Source organism: Anopheles ziemanni, chromosome 2, assembly GCF_943734765.1.
Source record: "Anopheles ziemanni chromosome 2, idAnoZiCoDA_A2_x.2, whole genome shotgun sequence".
Taxonomy (NCBI): Eukaryota; Metazoa; Arthropoda; class Insecta; order Diptera; family Culicidae; genus Anopheles; species Anopheles ziemanni.
In genome coordinates this window covers 49667269-49689782 of record NC_080705.1, presented here as the reverse complement: position 1 = coordinate 49689782, position 22514 = coordinate 49667269, and the positions used below count along the sequence as shown (strand labels likewise).

At 44.3% G+C, this 22514-nt stretch overlaps 2 protein-coding genes and 1 pseudogene across 2 annotated transcripts; 1 reads left to right on the top strand and 2 right to left on the bottom strand.

Moving 5' to 3' along the window:
- Positions 1 to 532: 532 nt before the first annotated feature.
- Positions 533 to 1651, bottom strand: LOC131293764 (putative nuclease HARBI1). Its single transcript, XM_058321825.1, has 4 exons — positions 1521 to 1651; positions 1026 to 1461; positions 811 to 955; positions 533 to 741 (listed from the first exon to the last, which is right to left on the bottom strand). The coding sequence occupies exons 1-4, from the start codon at positions 1649 to 1651 to the stop codon at positions 533 to 535; spliced, it is 921 nt and encodes a 306-aa protein (XP_058177808.1).
- Positions 1652 to 7876: 6225 nt separating this feature from the next.
- On the top strand, positions 7877 to 9899 carry LOC131293763 (uncharacterized). Its single transcript, XM_058321824.1, has 4 exons — positions 7877 to 7915; positions 7996 to 8224; positions 8310 to 8401; positions 9405 to 9899. Exons 1-4 carry the CDS (start codon positions 7877 to 7879, stop codon positions 9897 to 9899), a joined length of 855 nt encoding a protein of 284 aa, XP_058177807.1.
- Positions 9900 to 12330: 2431 nt separating this feature from the next.
- On the bottom strand, positions 12331 to 13607 carry LOC131293762 (uncharacterized; annotated as a pseudogene).
- Positions 13608 to 22514: the final 8907 nt, after the last annotated feature.

Below are 22514 nucleotides of genomic sequence, written 5' to 3'. Positions count from 1 at the left end.
GATATAATAGCTAGTTTTAATTACATTGATAGTATAAGATAATTGGATTACTGGATAAGGCTGATGTCATTGCTTTACCGCACGATGTTTTGACAGGCGAAAATGTATGGGATTTGACAGCTGCAAGGTTCGTACGATTTCTTCGCACGATAAAATCAAAATCATTTGATTTTATCGGATGGACGCATCCGATTTTATCTGTCAACAAAGTTGGACTTTATAAACTCGGAGTTGTGGCTTTCATCTGAGAAAAATAATAAAATTCATTTAATCGACTTAGAAATTGAAAAATTACAGAAAAATTGGCAGACCTGTCGTCCGACAAAACATCGTACGGTAAAGCACTGACACCAGCCTAATAAATGGCGATTGGTTTTGTTTCTTCATTTAATGTATAGAGAAAATATTTATATACGACCTGACTATTTTTTAAAAATTATTAAATTTTGTTGTTTTCAGTCGCTTTCGTTTGAAGCCAACGTCAAATTATTTGTATATTTTTAAAATAAAATTTAATTATTATATATTTTAATTATTTAATTTGAGCTGCTTTTTCTGGTGCGTAGTGCAATTGTCTTGCATCTGAGAGACATCGAAACCGGGATTTTAGTAATCCAAACGTCCTCTCAACAATTTCCCTTCCTTGTACATGTTTAGAGTTGTATCTTGCTTCAGGAGTATCATGAGCTGCGTTTCTTTTCGGCGTAACAAGCCATGGTTTTGAAGGATATGCCGAATCTCCTGAAAGAATTTGTATCGTAATTTAATTAGACATTTTAGTTGATATACAACTTTATCGCTTAAACCCACCAAGTACTCTGAATGCGGTTTCTCCATTCCGATGTTTTGATTCAAAATAACTATCTACGATGCTAACAGCCCAAACATGAGCATCATGATTGGCTCCCCCATATCGGGCATTCACGTAACGGATGTTCATTTGATGATCACAAAGCTTTAAAAGAAATGGGATGAAACTTCTAAATAAGAGCTCTTCTATTGTAAAAACGTATATATAAGCCTACCATCATTACGTTCAAGCTGGAAAATCCTTTTCGGTTGTAAAATTGATCCTTATTTATTTTTGGAGCGATAATTGGTACGTGTGTACCATCTACGCACATCACAATGCCGGGTATTTCGCTTTTTCTAAAAAAGTAACGCCTTGCTTCTTGTTGCTCGTTACTGCTCATCTCAAGCGAAATCCACTTGGGGCATAGTGTGGCTTCCATAGCATCCAAAATTGCTTGAAAACTAGCAGAGAAGGTTGGTTGGGCAATAGCTACCACGTAGTCTTGTCCAACTCCATGCTGATAACTGCCTTCTGCTAAGAATCGCAAAGCAGCGGCAAGTTTTTCTTTGACAGTCAACCCGCGTCCTTTGACTGGAGCAAATCTTGGCTCAATATCACGAAGAATACTAACAAAAATATCCTTCGACACACGAAAACTCTTAATAAAGCTAAAAAGAAAGCAATAGGTTAGTTTAATCTCGTTTATTCCTTGTTTTACAAAACTCACGCTCGGTCAGGCAATTCCAACGCATCTGTCGTAGTTCGGATCATTCGCCGATGCGAAGCAAGATTTATTATCGTTCCTTGCTCCTCATCGCTATCATCACTACTGCTATTAACAAAGGACGCTAGTATCATTTTAAAATAAACCCGTAAAACTCGTAAAACTCGTAAACACGAAACTCTACTGACAACAACTAACTTTTCGCATTCAACGTCCAAAGCTGTGTTGACTATTTGATTTTGACAACTGCCGAACAGCTATGTCGACTTTGTCGACTCGATTCGAATGTTAGAATACCGAAAAAATCTCGATTCGAGACGAGCTCTCGCATTCGACACCGTTTCGAAACGGATCTCGGAATAGCCCTGATAGTATCGGTGGCCAGTGTTCGATAGCAGCGCTTGGATCGACCGACTCGGGGTGATTAACCGGGGCCAGGTTAACTCGCACCAGACAGTAAGCACGTGTGTAAGAACCCACAGTACAGTTCTTACTGATGATGATTTTTCCGCGTTTTTCACACATTTTAGTGTCTCGACAAGGAGGAAGAAGCGGCTTCAAGTGAACATCAACGCGTTCTACGTGTTTTCACTGGCCATGGTGCTGCACATTGTACATCGAACGAGCCTGCTACGATCCGTGGTCGCTGTTTGCCAGCACGAACCAGAGGAGGCGTCGGACGATTTCTGAACATTTCCCCTGATTGCTTTCCGAACCGGACGATATGTATATAATATTAGGGTAAGTGCACCCATAGTGGAGCTAGTACCAATAGTGGTTGTAGTGGAATAAAATCTTAGCTCTACGCCGATATATATGCAATGGAGTTATTTGTTCTTCTATGAAATGTTCTTTGATCTTCTGCGAAGTGTTAAAAAGATGAACCATCTCATTCCGTAATATAGAAGCTCCAAAATTTATATTTTCCAAACAGGTTGTCCCAACATACTGCATTCCTTAAGAATCTGTAACGAATATCATGATTACCTTAAGGCTATAAATCACTGCAAAATCATTAAAACTATATGATTTCGCTACTGTCATACCCCAATATAATTGATTTATACGAACTTAGTGCATTTTAGCATAATTTTATTATATTTTCATAGTTTTTACTATAGTGCCACTATAGGCACAAAAACCCAAGTTGTTCCTATAGCAGCCATAGATTTTTTCACAAGTATATTTTACTTTTATTCCGGTTTATATATAATCAGGTAAATTTAGTGATTTTATTCTGTTTCTACAAAATAAACAAAGCAGAACTGGAGAGAAGGCTCAGCAAAAGAAGCAGAGGAAAGAAAAATGAAAGCGGGCGAAGGATACGCTATAAAGCATATACTATAGTTTTAGCTGTAATATTCAGAGCATTTTTTATGAATTAAAATCTACTACATATTTTAGCTTTTTTTATGTATGGAGTTCTATGTACACTAAAAACTCCAAAAATATTGAACTGTTAAAGCTGAAACTTTTCACACATATAGTTTAAGCACTGCAGATGTTGTTGAAGGTTTGTTTGATCACTTTTTTTCGATAAAATCATCTAAATTTTACAATTTAAACTCAGTTTTACTAACACTAACAAAACAAGCATGTAAACAAATGTCAAGGTGTATCTACCATAGCTACAACAAGGTTTATACATCACCGGGAAATTGATGAACAATCAAACATTTTATACATGCCGTTATCGTAACTATTAAATTAAATCGAACTTTCAAGTAAAGAGTAGATCCATAACTCTTTTCTCAACCTATTCTTCACCGAGCAACGCCGGGGCGTCAAGCTAGTTGGACACATTTCCGTAAAACAATACAGTCTTTTCAATGACAACGCATTGGTCAAGGAGTATTTTACCGTTCTGTTAGAAATATGCTTCAAAAATAAGTAATAGTCAAAATATATTCAAGTTTGTCGTACTACCACCACTATAGGAACACGATACCACAACTATAGGAACCATACCACCATAATAGGAGCAACCGACTAGGAAGAAAAATACGCTTTTTTTCGTGTATTCTGTATGGTTTACGGTGAAAATAAGATGTTTTTCAGAAGAAAAGTCATGTTTCGATCATAATTAATTCAAATATGTGGAATATTGTGTTCTTAACACTCATAAATTACACCTAATTGGAATTTACATTACTAAGTGCACCGCTATTGGTATAGTTACCCTATCGATGTATCAAAATAATAAAACAATCAAAAATATTTTCCTGCATGAAAATAATTATTTTGGGAAAGAAAAGATATCCTGAACCCAGCTCATATAATCTACTACGAATGGGTATACGTTTTTGCCACGTATAGTTAGAAATGTTCTCTTTTGCGGTCAAAACTGTTCTCTTTTGCGGTGTCCCGCAAGTATTAAGAGAAATGTTTTACCCTTCTTTTCAGAAGTCGTTTAACACCTAGATTGCATAGGAAATCTGCTGCAAAAGAAGGGGTAAAAGAATTCTCAAAAGAAGAGCGGGCAGTTCTGAAGAGAATTCTTTTACCCCAAAATAACGCCAACATTTCTCGTTGGGATGTGCGTAAGTGCATTTGTCCCTGGGTTAACAAAAAAAAAACCAGTTATCCCTGGCGACACAAAAATTTTCGAATTTATCTGTAGTATGGGTATCAAAAGATGCAGAAAATTATTTGTGGAATATTGGTGAAAGAACGGGCGTGATCGGTTGGAAATTGTGGAAACCGCGCGCGAAAAACTTTTCGTGAGCGGAAAATTAGTTTCCCAAAATTTCCCGATTTTCCGAGGAAAAGTGATGCTGATCGACGCGGAAAATTAAGAGATAATTTTGAGTGAAAACCGCGAGTGATTCGGTGGAAAACTGGCAAAGTTATTAGTGAAAAACTTTTTGACAGATTGTCAGTCGGGAAATCGGTGGAAAAGTTTTTTACGATTTCCCGGGCAAGTGTAGTGTTAAACGACGCGGAAAATTATTTAAAAATTTTTGGTGAAAACCGCGTGCGATTCGGTTAATATTTGTGGAAACGGTGAGCGAAAAACGTGGTGACGTAAAGTGGTGCCGTTTTTGCGATCGGCCCTAGTGGCAAAATCTCGGCCCTCGAGCAAAATCCGCTGAAAGGTGCTAAAAACAAACAGGACATTGCGATTTGTTAGTGGAAGTTTGGAAAAAAAGTGGTTTTGAGTCCAGTTGGTACCCAGATACCCCCGGTGGGTCGTGCAGGACCACCCCTCCCCGCGACCACCCAACTGCCACCCACTACCTTCCCCCTGAGGCCTTAAAATCCTGCCAGAAGTGATAGAAAAATGCGACAATCGTCTTTAAACCCCTGGTCACAGCTTTGCGCAACCGCATGCGGTTGCGTTTTTTCCCATGGGAGAGATAGGAGCTGTCATGGGCTGTCAACGCAGACGCAAGACCTTTCGGTTTCTGTACTAAAAAATCAAACGAGTTTGATTCTTGCCGCAGACTCTTGCGTTTTTATATGTCAACAGTAAATATTGTTCCTAGTAGACTTTAATGAGATTGTATGCTCATATAAGCGGTATATTCAAACATTAAATTATTATTTTTGGCAAAAAGCTGTGCTTGTTTGACAGACCAAAAACGCAACCGCATGCGGTTGCGGAAAGCTGTGACCACAGGTTAATGGCCTTATCACACTGGTCACCAGTGGTGGCCTGGAAAAAGCACCGGATTGTCAAACGACCATCGAAAACGAATGACATTGGAGTGGCGGGAGGCCCGTTGGTGAATGAGCTTGTTCATATCACTGAAGTGTCATCGTCGTTTGTTTACTATATTTGAAAACAGTTGAAAGTAAACGTAAAATCAGATATAACCATGGACGAAGAATTACTTATTGCAGTGGGTGTTCTTTTTGCAACATAAGTCCCAAAAACAAAAAGTACTAAATGGGTTACAAATTTACATTCGAAAAGACATCGTTTTTCACACACGAACTTGATGGATGAACTGCGGTTGGAACCGACGGATTGGCTAATCTACGCAAGGATGGATGATAACACTTATTTAATGTTACTGCAGTGGGTTACACCATTCATCCGAAAACAAAACATTCAGCTTAGAGAAGCGGTATCTGCCCATGAAAGGTTAAGTGCAACACTTCGATTTTTGATCAGCGGCATCAAAATTTACCTTTTGAAACGGCTATATCCCAACCCTTATTGTGTGAAATAGTTCCAGAAACATGCCAGGCGATTATGAACGTGCTCAAAAGATACATGAAGGTAAATGAAAGAAATTCGATGATGTGGGTAAATAATTTATTGCCGTTGACTAATATACGACGTTGATGTAATGTTGCCGGTTCGACCAAGAGCAACAACTTCCATCAGCATTTTTTTTGCATATGGAAGGATTTCGGTTGGAACCATGTCCAATTCAGTTTGTAAAGTTTCAATGAATCCTGAAGTCTTAGTTATTGGTGCTTGTAATGGCTGGTTCTCTAGTCGATCGATGACTAGCTTCATAACTTTTTTACGCAAAGACTTTTCGTCTTCCACCGGCTTCCGCTTCCGTGATAGTCCAGGTGCATTATTATTGTCGTTGTATTCTATAGAAGTTTCTGTTCTATTATTTTTATGGTCCATCAGATACTCTTCGAGGTACTCCTCCGGGTATTCATCATGATTCTCTTCGATATCGGCCAACTGAAATATATCGGCCAACTGAAATATAAAAAATCGTACCATGCATAAATTGTAGAAAATCAATTCTCAATTTCAGGTCTGAAGGAACTGTGATGAATGGAGAGCAATTTCTGCGGAGTTTTTTGAGCGATGGCAGTTTCCACATTGCTTGGACGCTGTGGATGGAAAACATATTAGAATAATTCCGCCACCAGGCAGTGGGTCGGAATATTTTAAGTACAAAAAATTCCACAGCATCGTGCTCATGGCAATAGTTGATTCGAATTATAAGTTTATTATGTGCGATGTTGGTGGCCATGGAAGTATCTCAGATGGAGGATGCATTCAATCTATAGATGGAAAATTACAACTGCCGCCGGAAGAAAATGTTGAAAACTCCAACACGGTTCTTCCATACGTTTTTGTGGGTGATGAAGCTTTCGCATTGCGCAAAGATTTTTTAAAACCTTTCAATAGAAGGCAGCTTAATTATTCAGCTAAGGTTTTTAATTACAGATTGTCACGCGCTCGTAGGGTTGTAGAGAATGCATTCGGCATTTTAGCTGCTCGTTTTCAAATTATACAATCAGCGATAAGAATCAAAAACGTTGAAAACATTAAAAAAATAGTTTTAACTGTATGTTTGTTTTTTTTTCTTGGCGTAACGACCTTGCTGTTGGTCATGCCTGCCCCGTTAAGGGCTTAGGAGACTTATTACCCTATGTGTACGTGGATAGTCAGTCCTCTCGTACAGGGGATGGTCCGGTCTCGGTTGGGATTCGAACCCATGCCGTCGAGGTGGTGAGCCCCGGCGCTCATGGGCCGATTTTCTAACCGGCGCTACCGCTCGGCTGTCGCGGACCCCCAACTGTATGTTATTTACATAATTTTCTGCGTTGCCAAACATCCAACGAAGAAAATATCAAGCCTGATGAATTTCTTTTGTCGAATCAAATGCTAAATCTTCAAACTATACCTACAGGAAACTCTAAGAGAACCGCTACACGACCCGCAAACTCAAAAACTTTGCGGCGCGAAGAGGGGAACAACCGAGAAGTTTGCGTCAGAAACTTTTCAGCTCCGTGAGCTGGAAACTGCACCCGCGAAGTTTTTGGCAGCGAACCCCAAACTCAAATGCGTCAGAAGAAGAAGACGAAAAAGAAATAAATGTAAACATAACAAATCTCAAAAACAAAATAAACGAACATATGGTGATAAATTTACGTGTTTCTTTTGTAGTTACGGTAATATTTTGTAATTTTATAGCTATAATTTTTAATTTAAGATTTATTTCCCTGTGATGAAACTGTTTTTTTTAATTTCAGAGACTTTGACCTCCTCGGTCATTCGTCTCTGCCTGTGATGAAACTAAATTACATTTCCGTTGGATTTTAAGGTTACTAAAGGCTTTTTTTTCGGCAATATGGCACCCGGTGCAAATGCATAAGGGGATTATGTGATGGATGCTGGATACAACAAAGGGCTCCCGAGATAAAGGGTTTGGCAAACCGGAAAGCGGGAAGTCACTCGAATGATAAGCGGCACCACGTAAGGATCAAGTGGGAAGGAAGCACAACAAATAACCGCGAAATACTAAAAAAGTAAAGTGACTTTCGTGCTCAAACTGTGTGTGCGATTGTATTTTTTTTATTGTTAATATATGTGGTTTTGAATTCTCCAGCTAATTTCATCTAAAAATATTCATCCGGAATTCGCTGGTAAACAAGGCAAGATGAGCGGAACCGAATCAAAGAGATTGTACGCGCGTCAGGTGAGAACGGACATTTTTTATGAAAAATATGAACGGTTAGCGTAAGATTACGGTTCTTACATATATATTATTTATTTAAGAACGTAGAACAAAGTCTCCGCTTGATATCGGTAGTGGAGAAACGGCCGGTCGTTTATAATAAAAAGCTTAAACATTATAAAAATAAGGTATCGCAGAACGACGCTTGGTCAAGCATCGCTGTGGAGGTCGATATGCCGGTAGCAGAAGCCAAGCGTTTGTGGCAAAATCTGCTGTCGAGCTACCGTTCGTATCGATCAAAAGTTCGGCAATCTACACAGACGGGGGCTGGTAAGTTGATGTTTGTTATAATGTTATGTTTTTATACATATATAAAATTTATTAATTGCAAAACATATATATATATAATGTTTAGCACACTCGGAAGTGTACCGACCGAAATGGTTCGCGTACGATGCCATGGCGTTTCTCGGAAATGTAATGGAGGACGATGGACACGTTGATACGGTATGTAAAATAATTTTATTGTTAAATTGTATTAGGCATATGTACAGTCGTACCTGATTTGTTGAGTATGTCTTAGTTGATTAGTTCGTTAATTGTTCAGTGTAATAATTGTTGTTTTTTAAATCGTGTACCATATGCTTACGAATGTTCATTAGACGATCAGGTGTACGTGTCGGAATAAATTGTAGATTTTCCAAATGATCGTTGTTCCGCCAGTCGCCTTGAACTAAGTTTCCATCAACGATCCTATCGAATGACGATGGCGGAGAGTAAGTATTCCTTGAGGACGATTTCCTTATATAGTTATGTAAAAAAACTGTTGTCAATACAACGTGTTTTGCCACATCAGGAGCAAGAAGTATAGGACCTTTCAATACTTGAAATCGATTTGCAAGTATTCCAAGCGAATTTTCTACAGGCATTCGAGCACGCGAATGTCTATAATTGAAAATACGCTGGTAACTGCCAGGTGGGTGTACTCCTCCAAAAAGACGGATACAGTATTCGGTAAAAGCAAAAGGCTTGTCTCCTAACAAAAAATATGGTACTTGAACCTTATACGGCACTCTTAATGGCTCTGCACTTGGAATATTGAGTAAATTATTTTCTAGCTTGTTGTGAAGCCGACTTGTCCTGAGCATTCCCCCGTCCGATATACCCCCTTTACCACCAGCATCAGCAAACAGAAAATTGTAGTGAGCGTCCACTATCACCAGAAGCACAATGCTATAAAAGTTTTTATAATTGTAATAATCTGATCCGCTGTGATCCGGTTGCCGGAAGCTGACGTGTTTGCCATCGATTGCTCCAATAGCATGTGGAAAGTTCCAACGATCCTCAAACTGTTTTGAAACCTCTAACCATTTTGCTTTTGTAGAAGGAAACTGTAAAAAAGAAAATAAAACTTAACTTAATAACTTATTTACATTTAGAAAACTATTTGCTCAAGTTGATTATCAATTTGCTATTAATATTTGTAAATATTTGTTTTTTGTCTTTTCAGCTTGACGAGCACGATGAGGACCTCGCTCTGCACTCCCTCAATCCTTCTGCTCCTCCTGCTAATCCGACTCCAACATCACCTCCTGATAGCTATCCCGACCACTGCTACATGTTGCCAATAGATCCCCCCCAGTCCCTTTCCGATAATCTCTCTCCTTGTCCTGGACCATCAAACCGTTTATCTTCCTTACCTTCAAGCTTTCCTTCCACGTCCTTAGACGATACACCTTCACCTTCCATTCCTGCCCGAACCCCCGCAAACCCTCAAAGAAAACGGCGAAGGATCAATGAGGGTAGTGAAGTGAGCGAGGTCCTCAAAGAGCTAATGGAGGCGACCGTGGCCAACGCAAACTCGCCGGAAAACACTTTCGGTCGCTGGGTCGCTGAATTCCTCAGACGATTCACGCCTGAAGAACAACAGGAGGTGACGTCGAGGATTCAGCGAGCCATGCTGGAGGCCGAGGACGATGTGAAGGCCAAAAGGCAAGCGATGTGATTGTTATGTGCATTGTGTTTAATGTTATAAATGTTGTTTACCTCTAATTCCTACGTTGTGTTTTTTTTAATTGTAAACGTGTTCTTCTGCTGATGATGATGATAATAAAATAAAATGAATGTTGAAATTAAATGAACTGAAACAATTGATTGTTAGGCTATCTTATTGAAAGAAAACCAAATTTCAACACATTTTATCTCTACAGTATGTCCCATAAAAAAATGCGAAAATCGGTACCTTAGATTCAAATAATTTTTTTCAAACAAAATAATCAAACAAATTGTAATTTAAGGAAGGGAATCGTTTTTTAAGCCTTAAATGATTACATTAATAATTTGGTAAACCATTTTTCTTGATCGCCTCGTCCATACGGGGACAAAATCGAGAGCATATCTTCTCAATGTATGAATCAGTTTTCGAGATCCACGCCTTGGCAATTGTAGCTGTCAGGGATCCAACGATGGTGCTAGAACGTTCACAGGCTTTAACCTGAGCATGTGCCCATGTTGTTTAATCCAAAGGATTCAAGCCCGGACTGGTGGGAGGTCAAATGTAATTGCCCAAAATTCCATGTTTTTATTCAGCCATAGTTGAGTCCTTTTTGAAGTACGTCACGGGGCTGAAACCTATTGAAAAATGATGTGTTTTTGTGCTCCAAAGTTTGCTTTTATCCATGGCAGAACGTGGTCCTACAAAATGTTAATATTAACCTCGGTATTAAATTTTAATTCAGCTTTGATGAATGCTGATGGCATTTTAAAGCTATTGGGCGAAATGGTCTCAAAATCTATGACTCCGGCCGAATGTTTGGTTATAAACTTGATTTTCAGGGTCTCTGGAACATCCTCAATCTTCTTGGCTGTTATAAACCTGTCTGTACGTGTGTTAGACACGGGATCGACGAAGGACATTTTTTCATCAGAGAATACGACGACGGTATTCTTTTGTTTTGATGTTGACACCAAACGTGTCGAGAACTCCAGCCGTAGTTGTTTGATTCGGTCTGTTACAAGGTGACGCATTACTCTGACTCTGGACGAACTTTTCAAGTCATGTTTGATCAACCGATGCATGGTAGATTTTGAAATATCGGCTTCCTTAGCCGATTTCCTAATCGATCTGCTACGATTTTGTCTCACTCTACCTCTCATTGATCTGATGCCCTTTGGCGTGCGAGTGGACCGTGAATGGCCACTTCCTGGCATCATGGGATGTGGTCCATCAAGGAGTGATCGTTGGATACGGTAAACAGTAGCCAGGTGGCATCCCGCGATCGATACAATTTGTTTTACGGGCATTTGGGCGAGCAGTAAACTAATCACAATGTATTAACGTACATTTTTCTCAACTTTATTATTCGAGAATCACTTCTTTGGTTACATCTTCTCATAGTATACTACCAGATGATTACACACACACATGACCACCGTAAAAATAACGTTTAAAGTTACCCAAAAATAAGCATTGAAAATTTTCGCATTTTTTTATGGGACATACTGTATATAATTTTTAGCTGAAAATAATAAATTTACCTTCACATACAGTCTGACAAGAAAGTATCCGTACAGTCACCAATTTCAACTTTAAGCCTAGTTATCTCAGCGACTACGTGACCTAGGACAGTTATTTAAACGACATCTCGTAGATAAACTTCTATTCTATCCAATGAGGTCTTAACATTTCGAGAAAGTTACTTGTAGGTCACTTTGTTCTATAGAAACCCAAAAAAGGCTCAAAATCGATGACAAAAAAGTATCCGTACACCCACCTTTCTTGAAGAAAACCACCGGTTTGGTGAGGTTCTAGTAGTCAAAGTATCAACCTAGCCATTATTTCGAGTTATTAAGTGTCTAAAAGTATGGTGGCAACAATTTTATATCATCATCCAACGTGAAATGCCGGTGAAACTAGGCAAACAGCTGCAACCGATAGAGAACTATCTTTTTCATGTGCAGTAAAGGGAACCTAACTTGGGAAGTTGATGAACCCTGTGGGAAATATCATGCTAAGTCTCAGGAACTTACAATTTGTCGAATTAACCAGGGTACAACTAGACTAAACCCTTCAAACAGACATCTTTCGTGGTTACTCAATCGCTATGAGGGGGTGATTGCTCGAAAAGCTATGAAGTCCTCCATACTTAGAGTTCTTAAACATGAAGAAAGAAGTGTCTAGATCACCAATCATATGATTTGGATTACAACTCCTAAGAAGGTGTTTTGTAAATAACAATAACATTGCATAATTGTACGTTGCAAATTTTTCATTTCTAAGGAAAGAATAAGGAAGACTGGGGATTTGCAAATCGCTGTATTTTGATGCCATTGGCGTGTCGGCACAGTGTTTTATACACTATATAAAGACTTCATACAGACAATATTAAGCAATTGTGGCCAAAAAAACGAACATCAATAGAGACTTGACGTCGAACTCAATCATCAATACGAGCAACGTTCTTCCAACTATAAAACACAGTAGTTGAGAGTATGTGTTATGGTGTTCGGAGGCCATTAATCGAACTGGAAACATTGAACTAATTATAAATCATCTGTGGGACATGGTCTACTTAGCCCATTTTATTCCTTGGACAAGCCAACCCTTGTTAAAAGTTTAGATGTTCTACAATGTTCTCTCTGAGTAAAATAACGATCCTAGGAATAGGCCATGTATTGTCCAAGAGTGACTACTTTATGAGATCATACAAGTGTTGACGACACTCGAAAAGGGCCCGGAATCGATCTCTATACAACATTTGTCGAAAGATGCCTAGATTTACCACCAACGGAACATTATCCTGATCTTAGTAGACATCTTTAGAACTATTATGGAATCGGGTCAAATTTCCAGCATCTTTCGAAAAGAAAACTGGTAGAAATTATTTCTTGGCACTTACAGGCTATTATAGAGGCAAGTGGCATTGATTGCACCATATTGGCATATCATGTACGGATGGCACATCATCAATACTCATCATGTACGGATACTTTTTTGTCATCGATTTTGAGCCTTTTTTTGGGTTTCTATAGAACAAAGTGACCTACAAGTAACTTTCTCGAAATGTTAAGACCTCATTGGATAGAATAGAAGTTTATCTACGAGATGTCGTTTAAATAATTGTCCTAGGTCACGTAGTCGCTGAGATAACTAGGCTTAAAGTTGAAATTGATGACTGTACGGATACTTTCTTGATAGACTGTATGACCGTAGAGCTTTAGTAAGGCAGGAGCAAGTTTCCTTGACTATATTGCTTATAGAGGAACGAGACACCTACAATAAAAAAAGAATGTTGAATTTTGTTTTGATCAAACGCGGTTAACTCACCCGAAACAAATACTTCAAGCTACTGAATGTTTCTCCAGTTGCCAAGTAGCGCATCGTTATAAGCAACCGTTCTTGGGCTGTTATGGAGTCGCGCATATTTGTGTTCATTCTATTTATTTCTGGGCGTATCATGTCAAGGAGAACATCAAAATCTTCCTTCTTCATGCGAAGAAAGTTAATCAGGGTTTCATTTGCTTGCTCTGCTACAATATTGTCAAGCAAACGGTTGCCATCTTCTTGCCGCCGGAAAAAAATTGGACGCATCCACCACCTACGCACAATACGCCTGTTGCGTTGCCTGTTGCGTTGTTGAGAGTTTTGGGTACTTAACTCGATGACCCTGGATAGGGTTGTTAGCCACTCTTCACTCATCAACAGATTATCCATATTTAACTTTTTGTGTTAACTTAAGATGATATCTTGTTTGCTTCAAAGGCAGCTTTTTGAGCTAACTGATAACAAAAACAAAAACAGCAGAGACTGACACATGCATAGACTGTCAGAAACTTTTCGCTTGCATTGACTGGCGACAGCATTGGTACCACAAAACGCGGCTACACGAACCGAAAAGATTTTGACGTAAACTTATACGGTTTTTGAGTTCGCGGTTGGAGTTTGCGGTTCGTGTAGCGGCCCGGTAACACAGAAGCAAAACAGGTACGATTAAGATTCCAAAATTATTTCACAAGTGAGGGTTGAGTTGAATGGCAAGATGCGGCCATCGACCAAGGTTATACCGCATAGGATTTATACGATTCTGTAAGATGTAATCAAAATAGTATCTTGTCTATCTAAAACTAAAGTTTTATGGTATTGTGATGAAAGGAGGATGTTGTATGTACAGGATACTGGCCACCAAGAAATAGTTGTGTATTAAAAAACAGTTTACTTTTATTCTGCTTCCTTCGTCTTCGCTTTCAATGTTGCTAAGAGATGTTTTGGAAGAGTAACCCAAAAAGGAGAGCTGGTCGTAATACCACAATGTTGGAACACGGACATCCTTAGATCCTGCTCCACTTCTTGAAGAGGCCTCAACTTTACTTTTTTCTTTTCCGTAGCATTTGCGAAGGCTGTTCAGTTTGTGTTTCACAACGTCGACCGTTGCGTCCGGTTCGTACAAAGAGTAAATTTCCAATACTTCTTGTAGTCCCTTCTGTCTCGCATCTATATTTTTATATTTCGGATCACACTTGTTCCACAAATACGGACGATTTTTCCAGCCATTAATAAGATCGTTGTTGTCAAAACAAATACGTGAGCGTGAGGATCAGTGAGGTAGGGCCAGTGAGCGAAATGAGAATGAGACAGGAGGAGTACGGTCGGGTCAACGTCCCAGCATATAGGAAGGAGAGGATCGAGAACGAGAGGTATCAGCTGATCGATGAGTAATCGATAAGATCGTAGCTGATAAGCGAAAGGGGAACGTTGACCCGACCGACCCAAGAATGAACGAGACGACAATAGATGCATAACGAAACCTTCCTCGGCGGTGCCACGGAGAAAGTCTTTCTTTTTGGATTGTGCCACCGCCGAGGAAGACGACATAAATTTTAACACTACGCTAAGCTACGAGTGTTCAATATTTTCGTCAGTAAAATAAATTAGTTAAATCTTTACTATTATAAATAAGACTTAGTTTTTTAATATTCTAAGCTTTATAAGTAAGACTAGGTTTTAACAATCGTTAATCAATTGATAATCTTTCGGCATCTTGAACAACTGTTGTGAATGCTGATGCTGAATGTGTGTTAACAATTAACTGACATTTAGTGACACGACGCCCACTCCCAGGTGGCTTGCAAAGGTCACACTGCAAAGAGTCACCATTATGTCAAACTGGATGCCAAAATAAAATTTTGACAGTCTGGTGACCGAAAGTCGACCGAAAACAGAATAAAAGAGATTTTACCCACAGGCAAGAAAAGCTGGGTAATTTCTGTTTTCGGTCGACTTGCAATACGGCATCCGAAGGCGCATCCTTCGATCCCTTTTATACAATTACAAAAACACCGCCGTCGCTGCGACGTTTCCGTTCGGACAGCTTCGTTGGACCGATACATTACAGCGGTTTCAACATTCCCCCTCCTAGTGTGGCGACGATTAAACGCAGCTTAATCATCTGTCATAGCGCCCTGTCACCGTTGTCGCATTTAACCTAGCTGCCGAACTTGCTGTTGTTATACGCTTCTAAACACTAAACGACACTAAAAGGGGGCCGAAATAGTCGATGCCCGTATACGAAAAGGCACGATGACCCACTGCGACCCGTTGGTACGGATGTTGCCCATTCTTGGTGGTTCCGGTTTGGCATTATCTACCTTGCATCGCTGACAAGCCGCTTTTAGACGTCGATACTCGCTGAGCAAACGAGGTATGTAGAATCGGGATCGCAGCGTGTTTATCACTGTATTGTGGCAACTGTGCTTGTAGTTCTCGTTACTCGAGCATCTCTTACAATCAACATCGTTTCCACTTGAGTACGAGGCAAGATGATCGGTTGACGTGTGTCCTCGTTGATCCCGACGCACTCCGATAAGCGACCACCAATGCGTAATATACCGTTCTTGTCGAGCATGGGAGAAAGCTTGCCGATAAGCTTTTTCCACGGGTGCTTCTTTTGCTCCCCATGCTTTAAATTGGTGATTTCTTCCGGGAATGCATCCGCCAGCATCCTTCGAAAGAGGGTCTGTTCCGCCGCCTCCAGTTCCTGTTGCGTTAAAGGACCTCTCTCTACGGACTCCTTATGAACACTATGGAGTGTATTGTTTACGAAGCGGATTACATACGCCACCGCTCGCAGTAGTCTCTTCCATTTCGAAAAACGCTCGAAGTTCACGAAGGGGAGAACAGGCCGGTGATGTTAAAGGTATTTCCGGAATGTAAAAGGTATATTAGTTCGTGCGCTGGCCACTCGTTCTCTGGGCCCCATAGAAAACTCGGCCCGCGAAACCAGCGACTTGTGGGAGAGAGATCCGGCGTCCTTGTCCACTTAGTGCCATAGTCGGCGACGTTTACCTTGGTCGGAATCCATTTCCATTGGTCGGCATCAGTGGCGTCGAGCAGCTCTCCTACTCGGTGGGCTACATACTGGTGGTATCGACGGTGGTCCGAGTGTAGCCAACTTAGGACGTTCCGCGAGTCGGACCAGAACAGTTTTCGAATAATCTTAAAACGGTCGGCTTTCTCGACGGTTTGTGCCAATCTTGAACCGATGACTGCCGCGGTCAGTTCTAGCCCTGGAATGGATACAAATTTAATGGGTGCCACCTTGGCCTTCGAGCCGACCAGGCTGCATTCCGTAATCCAATTCTCCTCGAACCGAAAGTACGCTGCGGCCGCCATGCCCTGCTCGCTGGCATCGCAAAATACATGCAGCTCCACGGTCGCTCGGATTGACGTTAGCTGACGGTAGCATCTCGGTATCGTTATCTCTGCCATGTACGCCATTTCTTTTCCATCTCGCTATCAATAGGTGCATCGCATCCAACACCTGCTCGCCAAATTTCTTGCAACAGAACCTTCAGGTACATTAGAAAATGTCCTAATAAACCCATGGGGTCGTATATGCTCATCTGTGTTCTGAGTACCGCCCGTTTTGTTGCAGGTTTTTTGCCAGCTAGAAGCTCTATATCGTGTTTCGATGACAATCGGTAGACAAGGTAAGTGAAAGTATCGGAAGCGGTGTTCCACCACATTCCCAAAACCTTTTCCGTTGCAAGATGACTGCTCAAGCTAACGTTCATCTCCTCATTCGATTTTCCTTCTAGGTGCCGAACTATACCGAACTTTCTCCGCAAGTTGGATCGCTTCTTCTTGCGTTTCCACGCAGACGAGCAAAACATCGACGTAACTTTATGCATTCAACCGCCCGGGGATACTCGCGTGCAAAGCGGTCTGCATTAAGGTTTTTCACAAACTGTGCGCTACTCGGGGAGCAGGCCGCTCCGAACGTCATGACCGTGACTGCGTAGACTCCTGGCTCACCATCCGGCTCATTGCCTTCCCAGAAGATCAGTTGACTACGCTGGTCTTCCTTTTTCATGGCCACTTGGTGGAACCTTTCGCGTATGTCCCCGACAAAGCCGATTCTGAACTCTCTAAACCGGAACAACACCGAGAGCAGGCCTGTGAGCAAGTCCGGACCCGCTAGAAGAAACGAGTTTAAACTAACTCCACTCACCTTGGCCGCCGCGTCAAAGACCATGCGAATTTTCCCTGGCTTGTGCGGATTGAAAACCGGAAAGACGGGCAGGTACCAATTGTTACGATGCCGTTTCTCTAATTCCACATCGGTAAGTCGTCTTATGTAGCCCTTTGCTTCGTAGTTTTTCATTTTATCAGTGACTGCTTTGGCTAAATTTGGATCTTTTTTCATTTTGTTTTTTTAGGCATACATACCGCTTCAATGCTGCAGATTTATTGCACGGCAGCCTCACGTCTCTCGCTCCAGCACCATCAGGGCTCTTTCGTCCTCCTTCGATTGAAGCGGACGCACGGACTTGTCGAACCCTATCGACTCCAATGAGAAGTGTTCCTTTAGGGCCCGCGTCAGCTCTTCATCCTCAGAGCAGTTGCAGGAGCGAATGTGGAACACGTGTGAAGGGCCTGAGGCGGCGAGTCTCGAACAAGGACCACCGATAACCCATCCAAGGCGGGTTTTGGATGCAATCGGTTCGTCGCAACCACCTTCCGCGTTCCGCAAGGGCTGACCGAGCCGACAATTGTCAACGCCAATGAGTACGCGTGGAACCGCATTCGCGTACGAGATCAGCGGGACACCTCTCAGATGAGAGAACTTGGCGTTCAGCTGTGATGTGCTCGATCGACTGCGCCGGGAGTGCTAACGTTCGAACCGTATGCACGTTCTGGAGCTCAGGAACCGTATAGCACAGGACTCGTCACGGCCGGACACTCGCACGCTTACCATGACCGAATCTTTCTCTTCCCGGGTCACGTCGGAAGTCCATTGCAAACTCATGGGGTGAGACACTCCGGTCAGCCTCAGTTCTTCAAGCAAACCGTGTTCCATGAATGTGGATGTGGAGCCGTCATCGAGAAGGGCACATATTTCAGCATCACGTCAGAGGTCAAGTGTGCGTTTACATGCGCCACGTTTTTCCCTTGTCGTCCCGCTGAGTGACCATCCTCTTGATGTAGAAGAACGTGATGCATGGCACTGCATCCATTAGTGTCGCAAGCCGCTGTAATGAAACATTTGCCACGATGATACGATAGGCACTTACGGCACAACCTCCGTTCGCTAACGAAGGCTTTCCTCGCTTCCACCGTCGTTTGAAGGAACCTCGCGCAGACGGATAAGGAAGCGCATGTCCCTCCGCAAAGGTAGCAGGCCGTTTCTGGGATCGGAGCACTGTCAGCTGCCGGTGAGTATGCTTCCGTGTGTGTGTTGCAGAAGGCGCGCGTCGGCATAGAATGTCCTGCTCCGGGGTGCTTCTCTGGGATTCCTCGGGGCTGGAAACGCTGCACGTTGGTGGGCTTGCTTCGTTGGTAGCGCTCCGAATTGCCGTCCATAACGCTCACGGGGACGTCCGCAACACTACACAAGTCATCTGCCAGCTCTCCAATCCACAGTCCAAACTCGTACAGCGTCACTTGCGGCAATCTCTTTTTGCGTCGTACCCAATCGATGCACAACGTCGCTGGCAAGCGTTTCTATAACTCTTTAAGCAAGATCACATCGAACATGTAACCATGGACCCCAGATGCTTGTACCGTTTCCATCAATCGGTTTACTGCAAACCCGAACTCAACCAGGTCCAGCTTTCAATCCAGCTTCTCAATCCTGGTGTTGGCAACTGCCTTACCTTGGCGATTATTAACTCCACTATCAACTCGGGACGCCCAAACCACGCCTTGAGCGTCAGGATTGCCTCGTGCAGCCCAGCCGGAAAGGACAGTAGATGACCCTCGGTTTCTCTCGCGACACCTTTCAACGCGTGCTGCAACCTCAAAATATTTTCGTCGTCCGAATAACCGCAGGCGAGGGTGGTTCGCACAAACGTCGCGATGAAAAGTGGCCACTCCTCGACGGAGCCCGAAAACGCGGGTAAATCTCGCGGATTTCCTTGGCGGGCCATGAACTGGCTGTGGCACGGGAGTGAAGTGCCGTTAAGATTTTGGTGCGGAAAAGTGCTGAGAAAAGGTGTTGTAGTGCGACGGTTGTGTGGTGATGTTTTGCAAGTAAAATGGTGGTGGTGCAAAATAGTAAGGTGGTTGACCCCGTGTAGTGCTATTGACCTTCGCAGCGTCACCGGCAGTCGTGAAGTCCATCGCGTGCCTAAACTCGAGCGGTTGATTTCCTGACGCTGACCCATCGCCTTTCACCTCCCCCCCCCTCAACGACCGTTCCATCATCTGGAACCATTCCCTGTACTCCGGTTCCCGCGTCCATCTTCTATCGTACCCGGGCGGCGGGTTGCCCGTACTAGCGACGAGCATTTCTGAATGGTTCATCCGTGTCGCGTTCAAACGGTCCTCCGGCGCAGCGAACCTATCCGTTGCGCCCAGCCATTCCTCCGCTTTCTTTAATTCGGCCGCCGACTCTTTTTCTTCCGTGGCTTTCCTTGCGTCGGCCATTTCGAGATCCAGCAACGCCAACTCATGGATCATTCTCCTTCTTCTTTCCTCTATACGAGACAGGCTCGTCTCGCGTTCCGCTCTAGCATCGGCGGTCTCGTCGCTTGTCGTGGGAGTGTTAAACGTAGACCGTACGGTGCTTCGCTGCGGGGGCCCCGAACTCGCAGGAATCGCGTCACGCACCGTGACGCTCCCGGCGTTGCCCTCTTGTAGCGGTGTTGACGGCACGGTCGCATTTGATGGACCCGGGCTGGACGAAGCATCTCGGACGCCATCGCGTCCTGTCGTTGGACACATCGTGGGCGAAACTAGTGAACCCCACGCCAACCTGCCTTGTACCGGAGTGTCCTGATCCATTCTCACTCACTCTTTTTTCGACGAAATATCGACGTACTAAACGCGGATTTCGTAACACTAGAAAACAAACGTCGTTTTCTTTATCGGCGCGCGTGACTTTCGACTAACTTTCGCGCGCGGTCAAAACCAAAAGGATTGTTTGGAATGTTAAAGACAATCGTCTTTAACGGGCTCTAAGTCGACCGAAAACAAAAATTACCCTACCGCCACAAGCTTCGGGACGAGATAGGAAATCAATGGGCAAGAGCGAGATGGTGATATCCTTGCTCCTTCCTAGCCGAACCCTCATGTGTGTAGTCATCAAAGTGCGCATGCGCATTGCAATACGATACGAAGTTTAAATGCTCTGCGCGAAGACCCAGCGCGAGCGATCGAAAACCCAGCGCGAGCAATCGTAGACCCAGCGCGAGCGATCATTCATTCATCCGGCTCTGAGCCGTTGAGTCTGGAGCTCGAGCAGTCGACGCAGATGGAGACAACTGTACAGCCGGAGCGCACCGAAGCCTCGCTGCGCACCCAGGTGGAGGCGCTCACTGATACGGTAGCCAGCCTGATGCGAACGATGGGGAACCAGACAAGGAAAATGGACATATTGCAAAAGCTGATTGAGGCAAACTTTGGTGGCCTCTCAGCCTCTAAGCCGGTAACATCTTCCAAGTCTGGAGGCAAGAAAGAGCAGCAGCAACAGCAGCAGCAGCTGGAGCAGGAGCAGCCGCGGCAGCAGCTGCTGCTGCTCTTCAGAGGCGATCTTCATGCGGACTCGTAGCGATGGACTGCAGGTGGCGCAAATGCGTAATCCTCTGCGTCCGGCGCTCTTGCTAAGTGAGAAGACGCTTCGCATCGGCTACACTCGGGTTCGCATGGAGATACTCCCACCGCTTGGCCTACCAGAGCAGCAGCGGCAGCAGCAGCAGCAGCGTGGTGTCAGGGAGGAGCAGCATCCTGGAACGAGCGGCAGCGGCGCAGCAGCAGGACGGCGATGGAAGGTGCGGTAGTTCAACGCGGGTACGTGGAGGCTCTGCGGCACAGCAATTTTTCGGAGCTCGCGTACTCACCCGAAGGTCTGGTAGCTGGTCTCGCACGCGCCTGCGACGAGACCATGAAGCGCAACCACGGCCCAGCCTTTCAGGTGTGGTCCTCCGCGTTCTGGTGGACCCCGGAACTCGACAGGCTGCGAGGAGAATGCCAGGCAGCCAGCGAACGCGCCCGCTCCACCGCGGACCCTGGTAAGCGATCGGCAGCGGCTGAGCGCCACATGGCTCTCAGGTTGCGCCTGTCCCGGGCCATCAAGGCGAGCAAGGACGAATGCTTCGATGACCTCATCCGGGAGGCCGAGGAGAACACATTCGGAGCTGGGTACAAGGTCGTGATGGCTCGCCCTCCCGAAAGGGAACGCGCAGTGCTTGAGCGCATCGTCGACGACCTGTTCCCCCAACACGATCCCTTCGTGTGGCCGACCCCACTGGCCACCGTAGATGGTGCTTCTCCGATACGCGCAGTCACGGACGAGAAGCTTCTGGAGATAGAGCAATCCTTGGCCGCCCGGCCTCGACGGATCTGCAATGGAGCGCTGAAGGCTGCCATCCGCCAACACCCCGAGGTCTTCCGGCGTGTGTACCAGTCCTGTTTTGACCAGGGTGTATTCCCATCACCGTGGAAGGAACAGCGGCTGGTGCTGCTGACGAAGCCCGGTAAGCCCCCAGGAGAGTCCTCGTCGTTCCGACCCCTGGGGATGCTAAACGGCGCTGGCAAGGTCCTGGAGCGCCACATGCTCGACCGGCTCAACGAGCATTTAGAGGCCCCGGACAATCCTCGCCTCCATCCGGCGCTGTACGGGTTCCGTCGGGGTTGTTCGACGACCCAGGCGATTTTGAGAGTTGTCGAGGAGTGCCGCAGAGTCCTCGCGCTCAGCACCAGGGAGCCGATAACGCGACGCCACGTGCACCACTGTCGGATGATAGTGTCACTGGACGTCAGAAACGCGTTCAACACCGCTAGCTGGAGCCACATCGCTGCAGCGGCCCAGCACATGGCGGTCCCGGCCGACCTGCAGAGGATGCTCGCTAGTTGGATGGAGGATCGGAGACTGGTGTTCGAGTTTAGCGACGGAGCCGCGTCCAGGCTGCTTAGTGCAGGCGTTCCACAGGGGTCGATCCTCGGCCCCACCCTGTGGAATGTGATGTACAACAGCGTCCTGTCGGTGCAACTTCCAGAGGGTGTCGAGGTGGTGGCGTACGCGGACGACTTGGTGCTGCTGGTGGAGGGCATGGGACCACAGGACACCTCGAACCGAGCGGCTGCCGCAGTCACCGTGGTGAATGAGTGGATGGGGGCGCATCA